This window comes from Penicillium odoratum (assembly GCF_028828045.1).
Source record: "Penicillium odoratum strain IBT 22623 chromosome Unknown utg000004l_segment0_segment0, whole genome shotgun sequence".
NCBI classification, from domain to species: Eukaryota; Fungi; Ascomycota; class Eurotiomycetes; order Eurotiales; family Aspergillaceae; genus Penicillium; species Penicillium odoratum.
In genome coordinates, this window is record NW_026643146.1 from 1726442 (window position 1) to 1745473 (window position 19032).

A 19032-nucleotide genomic window follows, 5' to 3' on the forward strand; every position below is an offset into this window, starting at 1 on the left:
CGAAACCCAGGCGATCCACCACTTGAAGAGGAAGGGCTTGGCACTATGGAATTCAACACGAGGCATGAGGATTGGGATATGTTTGATTTTGCCTACAAGATTGTTAGTGTTTATGAGCTTCAACAACCAATTACACTTGACGACTTGAAGAAGAGCCATGGGTTCGAGGAAGCACCTAGAGGGATGATATATTTGCCCAGGTCTGTTGGGGATGCTTAGCAATGGAAGATGCAGAAATTGATATGTTTCTCACACATATTTTGGCGATGATACTAATCTATGTAGATTCTTGGTGAAGCCAAGCAGCATTGTTGAAGGGAAATCCTTGTGTTGACAGTCATATCGAATTGTTGATCGCACAAATGCTAGAATGTGTTTTGTGGCCGATAGCCAACATCAACAGCAAGCATACCTACACACGTGGACTTCAGTGAAGAGATCCTACAATTGGCAGGCATTGATTACAATCTTCAATATCAAATTATCGCCACCTCCACTGAACTATTCGGAGAACAGACATGATCACCGGTAGAATTGATTCCCTTGAATGCATCCCGCACTATGATTAGTCCCCGCTTCCCCTCACCGGCTATCAGTCCGGCGAAACCGGCGAAATGCCAAAGATCACCGATGATAAGAGCTGCATTAAAAAACAAAGATATGCAAGCGTGAGGTCTTGCGACCGGGTCTTATTGATAATTTTCTTCTTCGCATTCTCTTGACCCTGAAAGCCCTCACAAAATGGGCGCACCGGAGATCACATCCACACTCCCGAAACCACGCGAAAGCGTGGAGACTCTCAAGGTCCGTGATGAAGATGAACTTCGTCTGGCTCAGATGGGTAAGTGACGTTGAAAAAGACTCACATGAAGTACTGCAGCTGACAAGAAAAGGCCATAAACAAGAGCTGAAGCGACATTTCTCCGTGTGGAGTTTAATTGGTCTGGCGGCAACTGTACTATCTCATGGACGGGTTTGTCCATCTTACATCTTTGAACTAGCGCCAGATGCTCATATAGCTTCAAATCTAGGTCTTGGGTTGGGCTTGATCACTGCCCTGAATTCTGGTGGTCCTGGCGCCCGTAAGCCGGCCAATCTACACACCACAATTCCATGCTAATGACTGTAGTGATCTACGGGTTCATTCTGGTTTTCATCCTTCAGTCATTCGTTGGCGCCTCTCTAGCGGAATTCGTGTCCGCGTATCCTACAGAAGGAGGAATGTATCACTGGATCGCGGCCATCGCCCCGAGACGATATAATAGTCTGTTGAGCTTTGCGACAGGGTGGTGCACGGTATTTGGCTGTCAGTTATCAGCATTGAAACATAAGCTGCATGGGAAGAACTGACATCGCTTAGGGATTTTCACCACTGCCTCGACCAACCTTATCTACGCCTCGACAGTTATGGCTTTGATTGCGTTGTACCATGATGATTTGGTTGTGAAGCCGTGGATGACATTTGTTGCATATCAGATCCTCAATATCTTTACCTCGGCGATCGTCATGTTTGGGAATCGCTTTATCCCAGCTATCAATAAGTTTTCTCGTGAGTATGATCTATTTTACATCACACATCTGGATATTGCTCATGCTAGTGGCAGTGCTGTACCTCCAGTTGGCATGGTTCATTACTATGGTTACGGTAGCTGCAGCTGCGCCTGCACACAACGATAGCACATTTGTATTTGCGACGTGGATGAATAAGACCGGTTGGGATAACAATGTGATGTGCTTTATCACGGGCTTGGTAAACCCGCTATACGCATTGGGTGGACTGGATGGGATTTCGGTAAGTTACCAGTACAATGCTATATCTAGATGCTAACAACATTGCAGCATATTACTGAAGAAATGCCAAATGTAAGTCACTGAGCTTTTCCATTGTTTTCTGTATTAACAATCAATACAGCCTGGCAGAAACGCGCCTCTTGGTCTTGGTAAGCTTGCCAGCCTCTCAGAATCAACATATGCTTACGTACAGTAGCAATTACCCTCTCTATTGCGTTCGTCACGGGAGTCTCCTACTTGCTCAGCTTGATGTTCTCTGTTCAGAACTACGATACATTGGCAGACACCAGGACAGGTCTACCACTGGCTGAGATCTTCCACCAAGCAACTTCAACAAGAGGTGGAGCCTTCGGTCTCGTGTTTATGGTTTGGGTAGCCCTAGGACCGTGTGTGATCGGTTCCCAGCTGAGTAAGAATCGACCAGATGGATTACGTTTCAACTTCTAACCAAATCATAGGCACGGGTCGTGTCTTTTGGGCATTCTCTCGCGACAATGGCCTCCCGCTATCCCACATGTAAGGTCTCCTGTCGAGAACGATTGCATCCTACTAATCTCGTGCAGCTGGGCGCGCGTTCATCCTAAACTCGGATCTCCGTTCAACGCCCAATTATGTGTCGGTGTGATTATCGGTTTACTAGGCTGCATCTATTTAGGATCCAGTACGGCATTCAACTCCATGATGAGCTCCGCAGTGTATGTATGGCAAGATAAGTGGCTTGGGCATGAGCTGACAATATACAGAACGATCAATAATCTTGCATACGTCGTTCCGATCCTCACGAACGTATTGCTTCGCCGGAAAACGATGCATCGTGGACCATTTGCAATGGGCCAATTCACCGGTATGACGGTAAATATCATCTCTGTTCTGTGGCTGGTCTTTGCGATCGTCTTCTTCTCTTTTCCTTTTGAAATGCCTGCAACTGGTAAGCCGACCTTGGACAGGTTCCCGAGATATCATTCGTTTGCTAACAATCACCTAGTTGCGAATATGAATTATACATGCGTTGTTGTAGGTGGATTTTTGATTATAGAGCTTGGATGGTGGATCATTGCGGGCAAGAAGTATTCGCAGACTGTACAGCGTGCGCGAGAGGAACATGATACAGCGATGGTTGTTGAGGATCAACAAAAGCCGTGATCCTCCTGAGCTCAATGCTTTCTGTTTCTGTATCCGTCTACTCGAATTTAGGTCAAAGTAGAAAATTGCAAATAAATGGTATCAATCCTGTGACAGATTAGCCTTGATAAATTAATGAAACTTTGAAAAAACCTACCAATAACCTCTTTTAAACCCAACCTTCTCTAGTCTGCCCTTTTCCACAAATCCACGTTCACAGTACCACCTTCTCAATGCCTCCCCTCCGTCTTTACCTTCCGGATCAACCGCCATAACCGCCATGACATTCCGAACCACAATAGCCTCTCCCCCATTCAAGTCAACATTCCCAGATTCATCAAGAAGAGCCTCTTCAACTTTATGATGCACTGTCTTACATCTGATCATGTCGAGCAAACTATCCAACAGAGCAGAACCGATCGAACGAGACTGATAGTCCGGGTGAACGAAGAGACTCAGTTCAACAGTCGGTCCATATGAAAGAAGATGTCCCCGAAAAGACGAGAACGACGCATATCCGAGAATGATCACCGTTTTATCGCTTTTCGTTTGCGTTTCCTGCACCGCAACTAGAAATGGAAGTCCGCGGCTTTTGAGATCATGCCATTTTGCAATATATGTTTCCAGTGGAGGTGGGGTTGTCATGAATGTCAGAGACGTGTTGGTAATATAGTGCGCATTGATAGCACGGATCTGAGGGAGATCGCTCAACTCCGCTGGGCGGTATGTTGACATCTCTAATCAAGGGTGGCCTAGGAGATCTGTTCGTTTGAAAGGGATAACATTGCGCGGGGCAAGGGGCGGGCGGATAAGTGGGTAATCAGTGGAGGAGTTTGAGGAATTTTATTTCTTGTTTTCCGCCAGCAACATAGCTTTTGAACTCAGTCTCCAGTCTATAGATTATTTCAAAGAAGAACAATTTTTAGAACTTCGAATATCATTCATTATTCTATTTCATTGGAAATCAATCATTTCATCAAGTAAAGTACGTCGTCCGGATCATACACAATTATCTATCTTTGTTTTCACCACTTCACCAGTTCACCCTTCTAATCTTCAATCAAGACTCTAAACAGCATTGGCAAAGGTGTGAGGGTTGGTCAGGGTGGCGGGAGTAGAGTCCCGAGCCGTGGGACCAATCAGGTGGTCAAAGGCAGGCGAGTGCGAGACACGAGGAGTGAAGTCCTCCAAATCCCACAGGTAACCGAGGGTCTTCAGAACAGAGGTGGCACTGTAAGACTCAGACTTGCCAGTAATGGGGTTGGTACCGTAGTTCTCAACGTAGCCCTTAGGAGCGTAGGGGGAGATCAACCAGGTAGGCATACGGCCACCGAGACGGTCGAAATTCAGGGTGTAGTTCTTGCCGTTGGGAGCGGTCTCAACGTAGGTCTTGTCATCGGGGCGGACGGCAAGGGGAGGAGCGACGTGGTCGAAGAATCCACCCGTCTCGTCGAAGGTAAGGAGGATAAGGGTCTTGTCCCACTGGGGTCCGGTGCGGACGGCGTCGTACACCTGCTTGACCAGGACCTGGCCGAAGGAAACGTTGCCGGAGGGGTGCATGGAGTTGGTGTTCAGGCCACAGCACGAGGGGTTGATGTAGGATAGCTGGGGGAGCAGACCCAGGTATGCGTCCTGGTAGAAGTTCTCCAGGGGCACGACGTTGCTCTCTGCGTTCTTGGCGGTCCAGTTGAAGAACAGGGAGTCGGGGAGGAAGTCACCGTTGGTGCCGTCGTAGTTCTTCCACGAAATACCCTTGCTGGTGGCCTCTTCGAAGATTCCCTTGATCTCAATGGTTGACTCAAGGAAGCTGTCGTCGTTCTCGCCGTGACCGTCGGAGGTACCGGCGAGCGCGCAGAGACGGTTGGGGTTGGTAGGCTACGAAAGGTCAGCATATATAGTCAGGAAGGATCTGTAAATGTACTTACACCGGGCACACACGAGTGCCAGTAGTTGAAGGTGGTGAACTCATCAACCAGGTCCACGAGTGTGGGGACCTCATCCTCGGAGTAGTATCCGAGGACCTCATCAGTGGCGCGTTGAGCAGAGATGGCCGGGTATGCGGCCATCTGACGCTCGACAAAGCCCTTGAGGCTGGGCTTCAAGGAACCGTTGGCAATGGCCTCGTTGTCGGGAGTGTAAGTGCCGTACATCTCGAAGTTGACACCAGTCACAGAGTGATCCGGGTCATGGGCAACCGAGTCGTAATCCTTGTACTGGCTGTACCACTTCTTGCTGTTGGTCTCATTAACCAGCTGGGGGTTCCAGAAAGGACCGTTGTTGACCACGTTGTCCAGACCATCCTTGTGGATACCACCGAGAATGTTATCGAAACCGCGGTTCTCCAGCAGGATCCAAACAACATTCTCAATCTTATCCTTCAAGTTGGCGATGGACTCCTCGGAGCCAGACTTGTATCCCCAAGGCTCCTGGGTGCTCCGGGCAACAGCAGCACCAAGAGCGGCACCCGAAAGGCCAAGGAGGGGAATCACAGTGTTTGCCTTCATGATTGAACTGGACCTGCAAGGTATAGAAGGAACTGGGCTGGAGAAGCATTTTCTAAGGACGAAGCGATCTTATTTTATACCCTGTGCCGGAGAAAATCCGCATGGCCCAGTCGCGCTTATGTCGGTCATCAATCAAGATGTGGTTAGCACGGTCATCTCGCAAGACAAATGACAGATGTCAATTGTATTCACATGCCTCAGAGGTAGGCCGTCATAGGTTGATATTTATTTATCAAGGCCCCGCCAAAAGAACCGGGAAGTTGGTGGAGAATGTGATCTCGCCTATTGTATCCGGGGCGCACGTTCCTGCAATGTTCGATCAGCCATGTGCGAGACTCGTGGAAGAGGAGAAGGGAGATGTGGTGCCTGGCGGTTTGTGGATACTAATTCCAAACAACCGCCAATCAAAAGCATTTAATTCCCCACCGCGGGTTTGGCTCGAGCTCAATTGGCCAATCAAAGTTCTTTTTATGCCCATGCTTCATCCAATGCCGATTATTTCCTAATTGAATTCCTAGGATGGAGATAGCCGATGAAGACAAGAAGACTAGTATCTTTTTAGATTAGCAATACTTGAATCATGTTCACATCAATTGGTGCGATGATCCTGCAACTTTGGACCACTTTACTTCAACATAGGAATTCCTCACTGAGCTCCGGAACCCTCCCGTAGAAATATCCCAGGTCAACCATGGGAGGATCTATCCAATCATCGTCAGGCCGGATACCTAAGGTTGCTTAATTACTGCAGCCTGAGGGATCTCCTCGTGCTCTCTTGTGTCCTCCTTCAGCATTCCCGTATGAATAAGACTCGTTGCTACGTCCTTTGTTGTTTTCCACACTACACCATAGCGAACCAGCCGCCATATCATACTGATGGTGCTTTGTGAAGCAGTTAGCCGCAAGTCGGGTCAACTTCACATAATAATAGTCAAGACAAATGTGCAGGCAACGGGTAGGCCACTTCTGAAACTCAAGACTAGGCTTATATAATAAAAAGCAAGCATCGATGGTTAACATTGATGGTCAAAAGAGTAGCAAATATTGAATTCTAAATAAAAGAATCTGCAGACTTCTCGGAATGTCGGCGATCATCGACAGCCTTATGACTAAGAGAAATGACTTTAGGCACCCTGCAGCTAAATTAGCTTGGTTGTATGATGCAGGATTGCTGCAGTAACGCCCGGGGCCCCACAAATGACAGGGCTGAAGGGTTATATGGAGCATCCAGGGAGATATAAATCAACAATACCTATAATACACATGATCGGCCGAAAGCTCGGTCCCATAGCAGCCTGCTTCTCAAATGTATGCTTAATTAGAAAATCAACTAATTACAGGCCTATTACATAGGAAAAGTTCCAGTGGGGGCGTGTCAGGTGCGGCATATATGATACACCAGGCAGCAACCAAACAACAATTTGTAAGCTCATCGGGGACTCCGATTCTGGTCTTATCAAACATGACCAGTCATAAGATCTTATTAGATCCAGGAATTCGGATTCTAGAATGCAAGAAAAGACCCTGATTCACGCCAAGCGCCCCACTTGATGCTTGACCTAAACGTTAATCTCAATCTAGGCGTACTTATGCCGTCACTTTCACTTCAAGTATCTCAGGCACCAGCATTCTGTTTGGCGTGTATCACCCGCTTATTTCCCTCTAAGATAATGAGGGATATTTTGACTATGACCTTACTTTACGCCACTACCGACGTAACCAATTTCTTTCTTTTCAGCCCCGTCTTTATCATATCCCATCCGGGTATGCATCTCGTGCATAGGGTCCGGCCGTAGAAAAAAATCAAAAATCAAAAATCAAAAATACAAAATACATAATACCATACAAGGGACTCGGCCGTGGGGTCCATAGTACCGTAGGACACAAAAACGTAGAATTGGAAGTGTCATGTCGTGTAAATCTCCAGGGCTGTGCTTGCCTTTTCTTCTGTCATTCACCATTTCTTCCTTGGGTGTCGGCATTCAATTCTAATCTTTCCCCTCCATCTGTTCCTCTCTTTTCTTGCATTCTAAATCGCTGTTCCATTGCTACGATGCTCCCAGTCTCTCCATTCCCGGACATGGCTGTACCATCCCTCGTTATCACCACGCCTGATTGTGTACCATCCGCCCGCACATCGTCACCCCCCGAGAAGAAGAAACGGATTGGACGCGTTCGCAAAGCCAAGAGTTTGGATAGCGGCAAGAAATCGAAGAAAGCCATCCTTCTTGATGAGCTGAGTGATGCCCTCGTCGACAAGCTCTACATTCCCAGCTTGAATGATCGATTGGAGGTGCCCAATGTGTCTGTTGTCGATCATTTACGAACGTCTCTCAACACAGCACCTTTCTCCGATGCCAGCTCGGTCAGCAGCAGCCGCACCTTGACCCAAGTCGAAAGCCACGTCCAAAGTACAGCTGCAACAAGTTTAGATGATCGCAATACATGTGTTCATGTCCCGAGTATTCCATCTTCCCCATCCTCTACCGTGATCGGACATTCTGAACCAAACAGCGAAACACTTCACGCCAAAAACAGCCAACAAGGAGATGTGTTCTGCTTGGACGACTTCTCCACCATCACCGCCATCCAGCGTTTGACGGCTCAGTACGGTCGGGTGGCGCACATGGGCATGCTGGATCACAGTTATCGGTTCTTTGTGAACAAGGCGAGGACAGCAGCGTTGTCATTCAAGGTTCAAAACCGCGTGGTGATTGTAGGAGGAGACCCTCTTTGCGACCCAGATCCAGTCTCTATCACGGAACTGTTGGACGAGTTCGCAAAATATCGAGAACGCCATCATTGGGGGATAGCTTTCATGGGAGCGAGCGAATCTTTCGTTCGTGATTATGTTCAAGCACAGCCGAGAAAGTGGACAACCGTTCGCTTCGGTACTGAGCGGGTCCTGAATCCCCAAACGAACGATGTCCTTCTCGAACGAAGCGGGAAACGTATCGCTGTACAAAACCGACAGCTTCTACATCGCGACAAAGGTGGCGTCACCTTGGGTGTGTATGTGCCAGGTGTGCACGGAACAGATGCGCAGCTCCAATCAGATCTGGTTGCGATTTATGATGCTTGGCGTGCAGAGCGCAATCATTCTACTGGCCCCCAGGCGTTCATCACAGTATACGATCCCTTCGCGCTGCCAGCTCTGATGACATTCGTATATACCCGTGGGTCGGACGGTCAAATAAATGGGTTTGCTGCCTTGCGGCGGCTAGGCTGCGGCGGCTACCACGTCGACCCGTGCATTGCTGCTCCTGGAAGTCCGAAAGGGATCAGCGACTTGCTTATCGTCGCCGCAATGGCTCTGCTTAACCGTGCTGATGTATCATATCTGGGATTTGGCTTTGAGCCTGCCCACACGCTCCTACCTGAAGATGTACGCGGCATGCGAAGCCCACTGGCTAGTCTCACACGCGATCTATATGGTCATACCTTCACCCGTCTTCCAATCCATGGAAAGAAGGCATACCATGACAAGTTCCGACCGGACCCAACGCAAGACTCAGGATTGTATCTTGTTTTCCCGGATGGTGTGCCAGGGCCGAGACACTTGCTGGCTATGATGCACATGGCTAATATCAGCCTGCGAAAGATGCTGTGGACTGATCTGCGTGCCATACTGACCGACCACAAGTTGAATTCAAAACCCTCATCCCAAGAGGTTTCGGCTGATGGTGCCGATCAAAAGACCATTTCTGTGAACGGGTGATTCTGTTTCTTTTTCTAACCCCCTGTCTACCAAGGCATCTGATGAGTTCTTCCGCCAGATTCAGTGTTGTAGTTCCTTTGTTGCAATATCATATTGACCGTTGGGACGCTGTATAAAAGTACGGGCGTTGTTTTCGTTACTTTGAAATTCGGTCAAGATTTCAGACCTCACCTTCATTCTTTGCATTTCTGTCGAATCGCATTTTAGCACTTTAACTAATGATTTTCAAGCTGACGTTGTCTCTCGTTTTTTTTCAAGGCCAATAGCCACGTCTTGCTGCTCTGTTATTCCGACCTTCACACGTGCTCAATCTAGTCATGGAAGAATGGAAGAATGATGGTTGGGATTTCTGTATTCAATCCGCAAGTTCCTATACAATGAGTTCTGGCTCCAAACTCCAACGTAAAGACAGTACGCTCTAAATCATAATATGCTACACAGATCAAAACCCGCAATATGTTGAGAAGATCAAGAAAGTCGGCCAAAAAGGAAGTCTTTGACGACGGGTGAGCTTGAGAACTCAGGATTCAAGAGCACGCAGCTGAAGACCATTAGCTAGGATCAAAGAATGAACTTCCACCACTTACTTGAGAAAATATTCCAGTCCAACTCGTCGTTGTTCCAAAAAATCAGGCCGGAATTTATCTACCATAATTAGCAAACTTCCCCGGGAGAAAAACCATATAGACATACAAAATACACTCTTCGGCGGAAGACCAGGAAGAGCACTCTTAGCATGCGGGAAAGAAGAAACAAGCCGTTGTCGCAGATCATCAAACTCGGAATACCTACGACTGTCAACACAATCCTAAGAAACTCAAGTCTCGAACATACCTCATACGAACAACCATCGGACCACCCTAGCAAATCAAATATCAATATATAGTACCAAAAAGTCACTGCAATCCAACTCACATCCAATGTCTGAACCCTACAGTTCCATACTACATAGGCACCGACCCCCGTCTTTCCCTGAACAACAACATGGTCCTCGATCGAGACGCTTTGCGCCCACAACCCCCTACTCGTTTCGCATTCCGGATCCGCAGTGTGATCCTCCAACGTGATCATCGTCGACCGAGCGAGTGAGGTTTGTGATGCGCGGGATGCATTTCGTTCGTGCCGCTGCCAGTATGGAGGGATTACACCGGATAGGGGGCGTGGGGATTCGATGCCATGATCAGACCCATGCTCATGCTCATCGCCATCATTTTCATGGTCAGAGATATTTTTATCTGTATTCTCGATGGGCTGGGCGCTGTGCTGGATATTGTGCGGAGAAGGGGATGGGGAACGAGAAGGGGAAGAAGGAGAAGGGGGTTGCGCCGGAGCTAGACCAGCCTCCTCAGGAGCTGACTCCATCCATTAGATATTACTCGTTTGTTTCGGGTATGCTGCATTGGCGTTAGCGTCTTGTTTATTTTTTGGGTTCATGGGCGTTCGCGTGGGGAGATGCAAGTGGTCGGACCCTCAATGCGGGGAGATGACCGAGGTGAACGGGAAACCGTTCGGGTGATTTGAGTTGGGGTGGATTGGGGTGGAGGTAGGGAAGCGATATCATCGTGTGGATTATCGCGGATAGACTAGGGTGGTCCGAGACTGACCTTGGAACGGACCGAGTCCAAGCGGGCAGGAGTTGTTTTGGTGGATGAAAGTCTATCGAGGAGGTTCCGGGTGAGGTTTGCGGGGATGTTATGTAAGCGCCCCATTGTTGCGTTTGGGGAATGCCGAACGATATTATTGGTAACTGTTATATTGTTGGTAGAGGACTTATAAGACATTTATATCTTAAAGGTCTATATGCTACACTTCTAGATTTATTGTAGTTTACGGATCATTCTCAAGGATTTTGCTGTCAGAAATTAACATCACGCTAATCCTTACCGGGTAAGCGTTGGGTGATCACTTGGGTGACGCAACTGAGACATACTCCCTATACACTCTTGTCGCGATCGTAGTAAGAGCTGGTCCAAATGAGAATCATAAGCGGTAAAATTTGTTTAATCTGAGAGTGTATGGGCCAATAAATGCCATCTAAAGGGAAGTCACCCTTCCGTTTGAGGGGAGCTACAAACCTATATCCCCGGATTGACGTGTCCATTAATCTGGTCTCATACTCCTTGATCGACCAATAGCAATGAAAGTGTCTCGGGCGGATACTGAGTCAATCTTTCAATCTAGGCTATACAGGCAGATCTTATGCCTAGTCACGATCCCCTACAGCTGAGGAGCAAGCTCGCACAGCCTATACCCTTGTAGATAAGTTACCTAGATTCCTAGATTCCTAGATACGAAACCGGGGTGTCTCTATCTAGGGCGCTTGATTTGATTCCCGATCGCCCTTCGTGTCCTTTATATCTGCTGTTACTCTCTGCTTTCCAAGTCACTTAAATATTCTGTCACACTTTTTTTGCCTACTCACCTCTTCCATTGTCTACTCTTACTAAGATTAATTTTAAATTATTCACGATTTATTAGTGAGTTCTAGACATCGTGGTGTCAAAACCCCCTTCATTCCGTTCACAGGCTATTTTTACTTCGGGAACTGATTGCAGTTAATCAAGAATTTAACAAACTCGCTACAAAAAAACTACCTAAGTTCATCTTCACTCATCATCAACTTCACTAAGCCATCTATCCTTATCCAGCAACAATGTTGTCAATCATTATGGCAGTCCTGGCCTCAGCCACCATAGTCAGCGCTCAGTACACGCCCACTATCGAACCAAGCTCAGTACCCCTAGTCCAGCGTGGTATGTAACACCTTACAAACCGAACTACTATATTGACAACTAACATACTACAGAGGGATGGTGCAATTCCCAAATACAATCCTGTCCACTCCTTTGCCTCCAAATGGCCAACACCACTGGCGCGCTGACAAACGACTGTTCTCCCGTGAGTCTACCACCAAACCCACCTCAATCCTGAGTGAATCCTAACAGTTTCCAGAAAACCCTCGACTACCAATGCATATGCAGCAACGGCATCTCCCCGAACTCCTCGGAGTACTCCCTGACAATGCCATACTTTATCTGCACTGAAGCCAATAACCAGTGTGTTACCAAGTGCACCGATTCTACATGCCAGGGTGCTTGTCGCTCGGATCACCCTTGTGGTGCTCAACATCCCGTCCGCGTCAATGTTACTAATGCTACTGCTACTCCTTCGGCGAAGGTTGCTGTCACTACTACGTCGTCGGTCGCGCTTGGGACTTCTACTGCGACGGGGATGGCGTCAAGGATGTTAGCTGGGGATATGGGGTATTTGTATGGGCTCTGTGGTCTTGTTGGTGGATTCGTCGTGGGCTTTTCTGCTTTGCTTTAGGACCCTGGGCGAGGCTGACAGCCGGTCCATTGGTTACGGATTTTGGGGCTTGATCGCTTGGTCTCTCTTACTGATTTATTTATTTTCTACATTTGCATTGAGCGTGTTATATGATGGATTCTTCGGGGCCAATTTGCATTAATCTCACAGCTATCGACTGTGTATATGGACTTTCAATGAAGCTCTTACAACTTCGATCGTAGTTTCGTGCTGTCCATTCTCTGCCCTTCGTCGTCCTGTTCTGCAACCTCCAAGACTGGGAACTTGGCTGGCATAATTCGACGTGGTGTAGAGCCAGGTATGACAGAGTATTTTGAAAAGTCAGTCACTCCGCACTTGCGAAGGAAATCCTCGTCGGTATCCAAGACCCCGTTCACGGTGGTGACTGGAGCCCGGAGCATCTCCAAAATCGCATCGGAGAAAATGGCCTGTATCTGGTAAGTCGAGCTGCTATTTAAAGTTGGGGTGACTTACCGGTTTTCTAAGATCTTTCTTGTGTGATTTATCAGACGCTTTATTATGTTCAGTGGCAGCTGATTCAATGGACTGCATTCCTAGTTAGTCAGGTCAATATCGTTCAGAACGTCAACATACCGATGCTGGCCAAATACTCGTGATAGCCATCTCTGTCCGACCTTGTCGTACAAAGTCCATAGCCAGGCCTTTGACCAAAACACTCATTCCAACTTTGCCTGTACACTGTTAATCAAATGCACTCCATACAAGTGGATGACATACCCATAGCATAAGCTGTTTTTCCACGGAAGAACCTCGAATAGATCGGAGGCGAAACCACCACAATCCGACCTTTCCAGCCATTCTTTTCGAAATGTGGCAAAGTAGCGTGCACAGTGGCATACAAGCCTTCCGGGTTAATCTGCTGCATCAGCCGGAATCGTTTAAGTGGTGTATTCTCGACGGAAGACCACCAAATAGCCCCAGAATTATACACCAAGACATCCAACTTTCCAAAGATCCGGACGGTCTCATCCACCGCATGTTGGATTTGCGCCGCGTCCCGAACATCCACTGCGATGGCTGCAGCGCGCCCTCCTGCTTCCATGATCTCTCGCTCTACCGTATTGATTGTAGACTGCGAAGAGTTGGGATCTGGTGGAAATGGTGTAGTCTTGGTGGCGTCTGATGTTGTTTTGGCCGCCAGCATCACTGTTCATTGTTAGTTTTTTTCGGCCTATTGTTGAGTGTGGTCGCACCTGCATAGCCGTTTTTAGATAGGTCAATGGCTACCTGGCGGCCTATTCCACGGGATGCGCCCATAACGAGGGCAACGGGGGTTTGGTTTGTCATTGTGTGCTTGATGGGTACTGGTTGTGGATTTAGAGAATGGCAGGGGGATGTGAGGTCTATATGCGGGGCTTTATATGCGGGGGTTTCCAGAGCTCTTTCCCGAGGCCGAGCTTGATAATCAATAAATTCAAACTTTTAATGTTCTAGATTCTGTGTCTTGGGCGATCTCAAATACGCTGGTAGATGCAACTCCGATGATTTAGTGATTACTCACGGTCCCGAGGCTCGACTCCACTCCCGAGGTTCAGTCCACCTGACAAGCTTCTTAATTTGATCTGATGCGTCTTTTTAATTCCACCTGAAATCCATAATGGTTCTCCGCAATTCTATCAATTTTGATAGCTTTCTAAGACTTAGCCTCATATGTACTCTTAGATCTGCCCAGATAGGAGGTATCTACTGCACGCATGTTTCTTCCATAAGGAATCCGACCGCCATAAATGACTGGTCAACTTCCATCTCATTGGAGCATGAAACCTCATTTTATATCCGACATATACTAATAATACTGAAACTCAGAATTAGGTAGCTGTAGGTTACAAAAATCACTTATGCTTGCCGGATTGAGCCCCATAGGCGGTATATTAGGCGGTCGTATACTGCTAGCTTTATACTGGTCAACAGCTAACCATCTGGGCGCGATCAGTTCCTCTTGTCAACACTACACCAACCTTGTTCCTTTATTTGATTCTTCGGCTTTCTACGGAGTCCTTTCATACTCTACTTCGGCTCCATATTTCAATCCCTCCTACTTAATCGGCCTTTGACCCGTTACAGATCGGCTAGTGGGGGTCTCCGTGACACTGCAACGACATGGACACCCTTCCCGATGCCTTTGCCCCAGCCCCCTCTGTTGGATATGGCACAAATTCAGCCGTGATTGGTACAGATGGGGAGGTGACCGCGTCTCAGATCAAAGTTACTGGTGCGTGGAGCCTCCGGCGGGGTACACCACAGCCTGCCGATAAGAGCTCTGAATATGCTGATAGTGGATTCTAACAGAGGCTCCTAAATTCGATCTCGAATCATACATTGACAATTACGCTGGTAAGTCTACATACCTAAAATGTTAAGTTAATGTCTAACTTACGGATAGGGCGAACCCGCTTTAACCGTCTCTATCTCATCGGTACTACTTCCACCGTGCTCGCCGTCGAGGCACTAAAACAAGCTGAGGCTGAGGCTCTATGTGGGAAGGATGTCGACCTTTATGAAAAAGCAGTTCGCGCCTTGGCCGAGGTTGCTCCAAATGACGAGAGTGCCTCTCTGAACTCCGCGTGGGTCCAAGAAGTTCAACGAAACGTCATGGCTCAGACGGATCGTTTGGAACATGAACTTCGTGGATATAAGAACAACTTGATTAAGGAAAGCATTCGGGTATGTGCAGACTGTCCCTAGAGGTATGCATTCACTAACTTCAGTAGATGGGCAATGAGGATTTAGGTAATCACTACTACGAGACAGGTGACTTGATCGCAGCATCCAAAGCATACACTCGTATGCGTGACTTCTGTACAACACCAAACCATGTTGCTTCTATGCTCTACAAGTTGATCAATGTTTCCATTGAACGTGGCGACTGGTTAAGCGTCAAGTCTTACGTGCACCGGCTGCGCAACGCCGTATCCAAGCCCGAGGACCTGGCCCAGAACCAGCCAAAGATGTCGGTCGCACTTGGTTTGGCTCACCTGAACCAAGGATCCTATAATGAGGCTGCGAATTGTTTCCTCGCCGTGCCTGCTACCCTGGGTGAATCATACAAGGATGTGATCAGCCCCAACGATGTCGCCGTTTACGGCGGTCTCTGTGCTCTGGCCTCCATGGATCGGTCTGAATTACAGCATCTCGTGCTAGACAACATCTCTTTCCGTCCTTTCCTTGAACTTGAACCCCACATTCGACGTGCTATAGGCTTCTTCTGCAACTCCAAGTTCCGCTCATGCTTTGATATTCTGGAGACCTATCGCAACGACTACCTTCTTGATATTTACCTCCAGCCCCATGTCTCTGCCCTCTACACTAAGATCCGCGTGAAGTCCATGCAGCAATATCTTGTCCCCTTCAGCAAGGCTACCCTCGACTCCATGGTTGCCATTTTCGCTCCGAACGAATCAGGCCAACAGATCGGACTCGAGTCTCCTTTTGTGCAGGAGCTTATCCGGCTCATCATGGATGGTGTCCTCGACGTCCGTATCGATCTCGAGCATAAACTGCTGGTCAAAAACCAGCATGATATTCGATCCGAGATGCAAACTGAGGTTTTGGAGAACGTGACAAAATTTACCCAAGAACTTCATTGGCGCATGATGGCGGCAGCTGTGACCGACGCTGGACTACAAGTTCCAGGGCCCGCCACCAGTGAAAAGGGCTGGAAAGCAGAATCTAAGGATCCCCGATTTGGGCCCCCTGGCTCCGGTTGAATGCAATTGGTCACAAATTTTCGTGGAAGACGCATTCATGGGCCACGTAAATGAGAAACGAGATAATACCCACACCGAGATTTGTATCTATTAGGTCATGGTCGTCAGAGGACCTCTCGGTCAATCAAAATGCAATGGCTATGTTTATTCCCTTTCATTGTATTGGCTTAGGTGTTGCGCTTAGACAAACCTTCGTTTGGGGCGAACCCAACGGAGTGGTCGAGCAGGTGAGTAATCCTGGCAAACAAAGAAATCCAAACATCGCCAAAATTTCCAACTTGTACATATCTGCGAGCGCATTTCTTTTCAACATGCTCATCATCGACTCATAATGACGTCTACATCATAGATTGAATGATTTGATCAAGGCGGCTTGATTTCGACGAAACTAGCTGGATCAGGACGGATTGAGCCAGGTTGACAAACCCCTGTTCACATCATGATTTCACTTTCCTCGGACCAACCAGTCTCTCGGTACGCGCACAGCCAAAATGGCTGATCGCTACCAACGCGATGGGATACAAGGTCGGGGCTTTTGCCCTGTCCTACATTCCCGATTCCCCCGATCCTCCCTTAATAACTATCTGCCCAGGCAAACTGGCTACCTCAGTCCTACCCTCCTGGAGAAACCCGCTGAGTGGACAGAACTTCCCTCGCGTTGCACCACATCAGGCTCGTTCGCTATCTGATTGTTTAACAAGAGGAACATTACTGTGAGACAGGATGTCTTCATTTGCTGTCCGTGATGGCACTCGCGCGCTCAATTTCTCGGTGCCTCTCGATTCTATGGAAGATCAAATCGAATTTTCTGATTCTTCTAACATAGATCTTGATATGGCTCTGCCCTCTTTCTCGATTCCTGAGTCTCCTTTGAGTACTTCTTCTACTGGGAGCGACTCTCGGGACCAGTCTCCAGACCTAGAGCCTCAGTCTAGGAAGTCTGGTCATGGGTCTGAGCAATTCATCTCACCCCCGTCACCGCTACCTCTTCAGCCGCTACAGGTAGCAGAAGATGCCAACGCGGAGAATTTGGCGTTACAGCCGTCTTTTGATCCAGTTTCGACATCCCGGACCGACACATGTCGTGAAGAAGCAGGTACCATGGTAATGCCATCTTGCTACGGGCTTTATTCTCAGACGATCAGTGAGAATGCACCGGGCCATCCAGAGCTGTCACCTCAGCTTACATCAGTACCTGAAGAAGCCATTCAAGATGACGATGGTGTTCAATCTTTGATTCCTCGATCAACTTCAGCCTTGACCCCTCCAATTTGGATGTCAGATATCGCTGGAGATGAAACCAGTGTGCTACCAGTGACCACGGAAGAAGACTTTTTTCCTATAATTTCTACCTCGGACATCGTGACCAGCTCAATTCTATCACCCCCATCTCCAGATGGGCATGTGCTACAAAGCGCATATAATCAAGAGAACACGCACTTTGGGTCTTCACTAGCTTCCCCGGATTCTCAGCCTCAAGTAGAGGAAGACGTAGACCCCGGGAACGCCTCTGATGGATCCACATATGTCGCAAGTTCCGTCTTCGATGAGGACTATTACTCGGATACATCTAGCCACACAGCTTCCCTACTCTCAGATGTGAAAGACTACTCATACGAGAATGGCCGACGATACCACTCCTACCGCGAAGGCCACTACGTCCTACCAAACGATGATCAGGAACAAGACCGCCAAGACCTCCTCCACCACGTTCGCAACCTCGTTCTAAACGGGGCTCTCTTCCGAGCTCCAATAAAGGACAACCTTCAACGAGCCCTCGATATAGGAACAGGCACAGGTATCTGGGCCATTGATTTCGCCGACAGCTACCCCGGCGCTGAGGTTGTGGGTACAGACCTCAGCCCGATCCAGCCATCCTGGGTGCCGCCCAATCTTCGATTCCTCGTCGACGACGCCGAGTCGCCGTGGTTATTCAACACCAATCGACCTTTTGACTTTATTCACGCCCGGGACCTCGGCGGGGCCATCGCCGACTGGCCCCGGCTACTGCGACAGGCCTACACACATTTGCGACCAGGTGGTTGGGTCGAATTACAGGAGTTTGAGGTTACGCTGAGGTCGGATGACGACTCGATGCGTCTAGCACCGACGTTAAACGAGTTTCTCGGTCACCTGCATAAAGCCAGTGAGGCTTTTAACCGGCCTATGAATATCGCCGAGGGGCATCGGCAGCGGCTGGTGGAGGCAGGTTTTCAAGATGTCAGGGATGAAGTCTACAAGGTACGGGTGATTCCCATCCACGCCCCCTCTGTTCTTGGTTTGTTTTCGGTCCTTGGCACATGCCGTTCGGTACAGATATGGTTATCTGATTGCATTATGACTGATGAATATTTATAGGTTCCCTCTAGCATGTGGCCCAAGGATCCCATACAGAAACAAATTGGACGATACAACCTCTGTTCCCTGTTGATGGCAGTGGAATCCTATTCTTTAGCACTTTTTACCCGTGTTTTGGGATGGTCGAATCTACAAACCCAAGTGTTTTATGCGGGTGTGCGTAGAGATCTGAACAACCCCGATGTCCACACTTATTGCAATCTGCATATCGTATACGGTCGGAAGCCGGAACATGATTATCATGCCGATTAGTCGGGTGGAGAATCGGACTAACGAAGGGCAATTCGGAGATTTAGATTAATTATGGTCAGTTTAGGAATATCCATGTTTTTCTGTTTCTCTGTTTGTTTTTCTCTCTAAACGTCTCAACGCTAGCTTCCATTCCATGATTTTCATAATAAGCCTGAGGACTCTGTACGGACTAAAGAGGGGGGCAACGAAGCTAAGGCAAGAGCAAACATGTCGACGTATCACACTCTAGCGC

General features: G+C 48.2%; 9 protein-coding genes across 9 annotated transcripts; 5 read left to right on the forward strand and 4 right to left on the reverse strand.

Annotated features, from left to right (window-relative positions):
• Positions 1–741: 741 nt before the first annotated feature.
• N7520_004919 (uncharacterized protein) lies at positions 742–2934 on the forward strand (the record flags this gene model as incomplete). The annotated part of the gene is made up of 12 exons (XM_057138853.1): positions 742–841; positions 894–1082; positions 1130–1306; positions 1361–1549; positions 1605–1792; positions 1840–1863; positions 1913–1940; positions 1988–2200; positions 2250–2307; positions 2355–2486; positions 2535–2719; positions 2777–2934. 12 exons carry the CDS (start codon positions 742–744, stop codon positions 2932–2934), a joined length of 1641 nt encoding a protein of 546 aa, XP_056997060.1.
• A 47-nt stretch (positions 2935–2981) lies between these two features.
• Positions 2982–3648, reverse strand: N7520_004920 (GNAT family N-acetyltransferase; the record flags this gene model as incomplete). The annotated part of the gene is made up of 2 exons (XM_057138854.1): positions 2982–3021; positions 3071–3648. 2 exons carry the CDS (start codon positions 3646–3648, stop codon positions 2982–2984), a joined length of 618 nt encoding a protein of 205 aa, XP_056997061.1.
• A 333-nt stretch (positions 3649–3981) lies between these two features.
• N7520_004921 (putative phosphatidylglycerol specific phospholipase C) lies at positions 3982–5417 on the reverse strand (the record flags this gene model as incomplete). The annotated part of the gene is made up of 2 exons (XM_057138855.1): positions 3982–4788; positions 4839–5417. The coding sequence occupies 2 exons, from the start codon at positions 5415–5417 to the stop codon at positions 3982–3984; spliced, it is 1386 nt and encodes a 461-aa protein (XP_056997062.1).
• Positions 5418–7497: 2080 nt separating this feature from the next.
• N7520_004922 (DUF2156 domain-containing protein) lies at positions 7498–9135 on the forward strand (the record flags this gene model as incomplete). The annotated part of the gene is made up of 1 exon (XM_057138856.1): positions 7498–9135. One exon carries the CDS (start codon positions 7498–7500, stop codon positions 9133–9135), a length of 1638 nt encoding a protein of 545 aa, XP_056997063.1.
• Positions 9136–9603: 468 nt separating this feature from the next.
• Positions 9604–10497, reverse strand: N7520_004923 (PX domain-containing protein YPT35; the record flags this gene model as incomplete). Its single annotated transcript, XM_057138857.1, has 5 exons — positions 9604–9676; positions 9723–9780; positions 9829–9913; positions 9970–9995; positions 10071–10497. The coding sequence occupies 5 exons, from the start codon at positions 10495–10497 to the stop codon at positions 9604–9606; spliced, it is 669 nt and encodes a 222-aa protein (XP_056997064.1).
• A 1291-nt stretch (positions 10498–11788) lies between these two features.
• On the forward strand, positions 11789–12462 carry N7520_004924 (uncharacterized protein; the record flags this gene model as incomplete). The annotated part of the gene is made up of 3 exons (XM_057138858.1): positions 11789–11888; positions 11942–12033; positions 12088–12462. 3 exons carry the CDS (start codon positions 11789–11791, stop codon positions 12460–12462), a joined length of 567 nt encoding a protein of 188 aa, XP_056997065.1.
• A 185-nt stretch (positions 12463–12647) lies between these two features.
• N7520_004925 (uncharacterized protein) lies at positions 12648–13770 on the reverse strand (the record flags this gene model as incomplete). The annotated part of the gene is made up of 5 exons (XM_057138859.1): positions 12648–12890; positions 12937–13008; positions 13057–13154; positions 13201–13629; positions 13677–13770. The coding sequence occupies 5 exons, from the start codon at positions 13768–13770 to the stop codon at positions 12648–12650; spliced, it is 936 nt and encodes a 311-aa protein (XP_056997066.1).
• An 813-nt stretch (positions 13771–14583) lies between these two features.
• Positions 14584–16190, forward strand: N7520_004926 (COP9 signalosome complex subunit 1; the record flags this gene model as incomplete). The annotated part of the gene is made up of 4 exons (XM_057138860.1): positions 14584–14695; positions 14773–14817; positions 14867–15147; positions 15195–16190. The coding sequence occupies 4 exons, from the start codon at positions 14584–14586 to the stop codon at positions 16188–16190; spliced, it is 1434 nt and encodes a 477-aa protein (XP_056997067.1).
• A 723-nt stretch (positions 16191–16913) lies between these two features.
• N7520_004927 (class I SAM-dependent methyltransferase) lies at positions 16914–18800 on the forward strand (the record flags this gene model as incomplete). Its single annotated transcript, XM_057138861.1, has 2 exons — positions 16914–18431; positions 18549–18800. The coding sequence occupies 2 exons, from the start codon at positions 16914–16916 to the stop codon at positions 18798–18800; spliced, it is 1770 nt and encodes a 589-aa protein (XP_056997068.1).
• Positions 18801–19032: the final 232 nt, after the last annotated feature.